The sequence below is a fragment of the Onychomys torridus genome, chromosome 16 (genome assembly GCF_903995425.1).
Source record: "Onychomys torridus chromosome 16, mOncTor1.1, whole genome shotgun sequence".
Classification (NCBI taxonomy): Eukaryota; Metazoa; Chordata; class Mammalia; order Rodentia; family Cricetidae; genus Onychomys; species Onychomys torridus.
In genome coordinates, this window is record NC_050458.1 from 42,082,707 (window position 1) to 42,088,226 (window position 5,520).

At 51.7% G+C, this 5,520-nt stretch overlaps 1 protein-coding gene across 1 annotated transcript; it reads left to right on the top strand.

The window, feature by feature from the left end:
- Positions 1–1,113: 1,113 nt before the first annotated feature.
- On the top strand, positions 1,114–3,391 carry Rpl8 (ribosomal protein L8). Its single transcript, XM_036208554.1, has 6 exons — positions 1,114–1,171; positions 1,362–1,509; positions 1,597–1,738; positions 1,853–2,071; positions 2,940–3,055; positions 3,196–3,391. Exons 2-6 carry the CDS (start codon positions 1,372–1,374, stop codon positions 3,352–3,354), a joined length of 774 nt encoding a protein of 257 aa, XP_036064447.1. The 5' UTR covers positions 1,114–1,171; positions 1,362–1,371; the 3' UTR covers positions 3,355–3,391.
- The last annotated feature ends 2,129 nt before the right edge of the window (positions 3,392–5,520 follow it).

Here is a 5,520-nt window from a genome sequence, read left to right on the forward strand (position 1 = left end):
ATTTTTCTGGCTAGTTGCATACTTTGTATACATTAACTGTGGGGTCTAGATCTGTTGGGGTCCCTGAAGGCGGAACCTTGTGTTCAGTTAACAGTCTTCCTAGAATTGCCTCGGCTCTCTGCTCTGCCTCTGGCTCCGCAGCTGTCACTACAGAGCCAGCTTTTGGCAGAGGTGAGAGCAGAGCATGGACGTCCTCTCCGACACGGAGGTCAGAGTGCAAACATCGCTGGGCACAGGAGCGCACACCTAGGATCTGAGCTGCTCAGAGATTCAGTCTCTTGGGCCTGTAGTAATACCATGTTATGAAAATATCTTTTACATTTAAAGAGCTGGAACTTTAGCTGGACCTCACAGTCGTGTTACTAATACACTTTGAGGCCACTAAAAACAGCCTGATAGCCTGCTCACCCGGTTTATTTAACTTGTTTCTCCCCTCCCTCCTCAAGACAGGTCTGGCTTTGTAAACCAGGCTCGCCTTGAACTCGCAGAGATCCGCCTGCCTCTGCCTCCCAAGTGCTTGGATTAAAGGTGTGCACCACTGCTGCCAGGCTCTGAGGCTGTCTGTAATGCATTTAAGCAGCACAGCAGAGCCACCATGGACAGCACAGCATGAAGAGACCATCTCAAAAGAGGTTTTTGTTGTTTGTTTTTAAAAAGGACAGATGAAATCTCAACATGAGACTCAGGTTCTCCAGATCTTGGACAGGGCCTATGTATCCTGAGTGAGCATACAGATAGGGTAGACAGTAAAGTGTCACAAAGACAGAGGGGTTGAAGACCAGGACACCAGCATGGTTGTCATCTTATGTAGGCCCCAAATGACCACAGCAGGTTCATCTCTGAAGTGATGGCTACTCTGTAGACCAATAGTGAGGCTAGTCCTGGGCGAATCCTTCCACCTCTGGAAGCCTCCGCCGCGGCCCACTTGCCCGCCATAAGACTCCTGAGTCAGTTTCCACGGAGTTGGCCTCTCCCCGGGGCTCCTAGGTAGGTGTAAACCTCAGTGCTTGACCTCACCGCTGCTACTAGGTAGAGACCAGGGGCCCCGGCGTGTGACTACAAGCCCCGGCAGACATCGCGCAGGGGAAGGGGCGGGGCTAAGGGGCCCCGCCCCGGAAGATAAGGCTGCTTGCGGCCCCGTATTTCCTCTTTCGGCCGTGCTTGCCGGCAGGTAGGTTGTGTTTGGAGCGCTGTGGGCTTGAAACTATCCACCGCCATCCTCCACCGTCAAGCTACTCGGTGGTCCGTCGTGCGGCCCGGTCCACCCATCCAGGACAGGGAGGGAGGGATGGCGGTGTCTCCGGCCTTGGGAGCCGGCGGGGATCTGTTTATCTGGACGCTGAAATGTGAGCCCTTTCCAGACTCGCCGCCATGGGCCGTGTGATCCGAGGGCAGCGGAAAGGTGCGGGCTCTGTGTTCCGCGCGCACGTGAAGCACCGTAAGGGCGCCGCGCGCCTGCGTGCTGTGGACTTCGCCGAGCGGCACGGCTACATTAAGGGCATCGTAAAGGTAAGGAGCGCACCGGCGGGGGCAGGCAGGCGGGGGACGGGGCGCCCCGAGGAGACCTTCTAATTAAACCTGCCACCCCGACCGTAGGACATCATCCATGACCCCGGTCGCGGCGCTCCCCTCGCGAAAGTGGTCTTTCGTGATCCCTACCGATTCAAGAAGCGGACGGAGCTGTTCATCGCCGCGGAGGGAATCCACACGGGGCAGTTTGTGTACTGCGGCAAGAAGGGTGAGCTTCAAAGGCGGGGAAGGAAGGGCTGGACCCCGAGGTCTACGGTGTGGGAGCCGTGTGGGTTCGCACTGCTTTTGGCTTCATCGGTCGCTTTGCCGCTTCTCTCGACAGCCCAGCTGAACATCGGCAATGTTTTGCCCGTGGGCACCATGCCCGAGGGTACTATCGTGTGCTGTCTGGAGGAGAAGCCGGGGGACAGGGGCAAGCTGGCACGAGCCTCTGGGAACTATGCCACAGTCATCTCCCACAACCTGGAGACCAAGAAGACGCGCGTGAAGCTGCCTTCAGGGTCCAAGAAGGTCATTTCCTCAGCCAACAGAGCTGTTGTCGGTGAGTGCCAGAGAGTAGTGGAACCCTGAAGGCTGGCTGGGTGGTCAGCATACGAACCGCCAGCTGCTGGGCCCTTATTTCCCGTTCTTGGGGACATTATCTTTGAACACAGGATACAACCTTGAGCTGAATTGTAGAGTAGTACAATGTCTGCTTTGTGGGTTTGTTACAGCTTGGGCTATAGAACTAGCTCCGTGGTTGCTCTTCCAGCTCACAACCGTAACTGCAGGCTCGGGGGATCTGATGATCTTTTCTGGTCTCTTTGGGTACTGCACAGATGTGTACAGACATATGTGTAGATAATACATGCATTTTTGTACGCTGTGACTTAACCTAGGACCTGAATCCTGCCCTTGTGTCTAGTTCAGAGAGGATAGGGCCAGCATTAATGACTTTTAGAAGACATCCAAGTCAGTGAAATGGGACGTGAGTCAGATTCTCTAAGAAGCATCTCCCAGTCTGCGAAGCTCATCTGCACAGGGTAGATTCTGAGGGTAGATGTTCACAGAGGGTGCCTTTGCTCAGTGGATTTTGTCTTTTGTATGGGAGGTGTCTTCAGAGGTTGGAGGACCTGTCCTGATCTCAGACACTGAATGTTGAGGTGCACCCCTGGGAACTGGGGCAGAGCCAACATTTTGCTTAATGCATGCATGGGCCTTGGATTACCTGTCAGTGGGGATGACGGATTGCAGAGTGTAAGGGGTTTCCTAAGTGAAACTTGGTAGCAGCTCTTGGATGGTACATTTCATTGAGGCTGAAAATGGTCTTCTGGGGTTGTAGATTCCTGGCATAGCACTGGGGGGGGGGGCAGTCTTTGTGAATGGAGGGCTTGTGATGCACATCTCAGAGGTGTCCTATATTTTTGTAGGTGTTGTGGCCGGTGGGGGCAGAATTGACAAGCCTATCTTAAAGGCTGGCCGTGCCTACCACAAGTACAAGGCCAAGAGGAACTGCTGGCCACGTGTCCGGGGTGTGGCCATGAATGTAAGTAACCGAGAATTGAGTGGGGTAGTAATTCCTGTGGTGGGATGTGCATTGTGGGGGGAGGTCCTAGGCACTGGATTCTGCCCCTGTCTTCTGGATAGGTGAGGTTCCCCCACTCTAACTTCATGCTCTCTTTGCAGCCTGTGGAGCATCCCTTTGGAGGTGGTAACCACCAGCACATTGGCAAACCCTCCACTATCCGAAGAGACGCCCCTGCTGGGCGCAAAGTGGGTCTCATTGCTGCCCGCCGGACTGGGCGACTACGTGGAACCAAAACTGTACAGGAGAAGGAGAACTAGAACTCAGGAGCTAATAAACTCTGTCCTTTGGCTAATAGGCTGTGTGAGCCTCGGTTTTTGGGGGGACAGACGGGATCCCTGCCATGGAGCCAGCCCCTTGGTTTACAGGGGAGTGAAAGGTTCAAGGTTGGACGCTTGCACGCTTGAGGGGACACGATGTGCTGGGCCTGGAATTTGGGTGGAATTCGTGTGTGTTTGTGTGCAGGTGCATACCATGGCACGAGTGTGGATGTCAGGACTAGTTTCCTCCCTGTCCACGTGGGCTCTGGGAACTGAACTCAGGTTGTCAGGCTTGGTGGCAAACACCTTTACCTACTGAGCCGTCTCGCTAGCTAATGAATTTTCACTGGAGGGTGAGGACATCCTGTCTGATGGATACATTGTAGCGCTTTTCTCAACTTGGCACAAGTTTGAGTCATTTGGGAAGAGGGACTCTGAATTGAAAGAATGCCTCCACGGAAGTCTGGGTTGCGTTTTTCTTGATGAGTGATTGATGTGCCATCCCTGGGCGGGTGGTCTTGGTGGCATGTGCTTGAGGCCCTGTTCCTGCTCTGACTTCCTTATGTGATTGACTGATGTGGAAATGTAAGCCAAAGAAACACTTCTCATGTTTCTGGTCATGCACCAGCAACGCTAAAATAATAGGTGCTGACACTGTTGGCCAGTTTTGGCGGGAGGATTGTGGGATAGAACCAACCATTGAGTATACAGAGGGAAGCTTTGAGAACCCCTTAAAGGCTAGGGGCTGGTCTTTAGAGTTTCTTTGAAACAAGGTTTCTCTGTGTAGCCCTGGTCTGCACCACCATGCCTGACATTTTGTTTTGAGATAGGATCCCACTATATAGTTGTCACTGACCTTGAGCTCAGATACATCTGCCTTTGCTTCCCAAGTGTTAGCACTAAGGGTGTGTGATACTTCTATTAAGAATCTTGTTCTGGTCAGCTGAGAGTCAAGAACTTACCAAGAGACCTGAACCACTAAAGTGAACCTTTGCTTTGCTGGAACTGTCAGTGTGGGTCAGCTGGAGTTGAAGAACTAGCTGTGATTAAGAGATCTGGTGAATGCCTTTAATCCCAACAGAGGCAGGCCTGGTCTACCAAGTGAGGTCCAGGACAGCCAGGGTTACATAGGCAACTGGGTGGTGGTGGGGTACAGGGAGTGGGGAGGTCAGCATCTTTGAAGTGTTTGCTCAGGCTTAGCATTCAGAAGCTGTGGTCCAGGGGCAGGCAACTGAACTCAGTAATTTGTAAGGTTTTTCAAGGTGGTAAGGGTTTTGAAGGCATGAGAGGCCAGTGAAGGTGCTGCCTCAGTGGTAGAAGCCCTAGGGTTGAAGGGATCCTGGAGAGAAACAGGCTTGACACTTTAGAGTCCCTGAAGAGAGCCTAGCATTTTGGACATGCTGGTACCATGGGACCAACAGTTGTCAGGGCATCCTACCTGTACTTGATATGAAAGCAGCCATGAGGAGCAAGCCAGTAAGCAGTGTTACTCCATGGCCCGTGTACTGAGTTTCAGCTTCGACTTCTTTTGATGCACTGTGATGTGGAAGTGAAATAAACCCTTTCTTTGCTTAGTTGCTGTGGTTATGGTGTTTTATCAGGACACTAGGAAACCCAAGACAGACACCAAACAGTCTTTCAGTTTACATACATCCTCACTAATGTAGCTTTTTCCATTTTTCCAAACACTTAGAACTGCCACTTCAGAACATTTCATAAGAATACTTTAAAATAGTGATTTTATTTATGTGTGTATGAATATCACACACTCACGTGCTTGGAACTCACCTGGAAGCCAGATGACAACTTGTTGGAGTTGGTTCTCTGTCCACCATGTGGGTTCTAGAATGCAAACTCAGGTTATCAGGTCTTAGCCACTGAACCATCATCTGCCCCAAGAATCTTTTTTTTTTTTTTTTTTTTTTTTTGAGCTGAGGATCGAACCCAGGGCCTTGTGCTTGCTAGGCAAGCACTCTACCACTGAGCTAAATCCCCAACCTGAATCTTTTTTTTTAAGAGTACCAAAAATAATCCGAGCAGTGCCGCACACCCCTTTAACCCCAGCACTCAGGAAGCAGAGGTAGGTGGTGAGTTCCAGGTTAGCCAGGGTTACTCAGAGAGACCCTGTCTCAAAATAGCCCTCCCCCCAACCCAGAAAAAAAAATT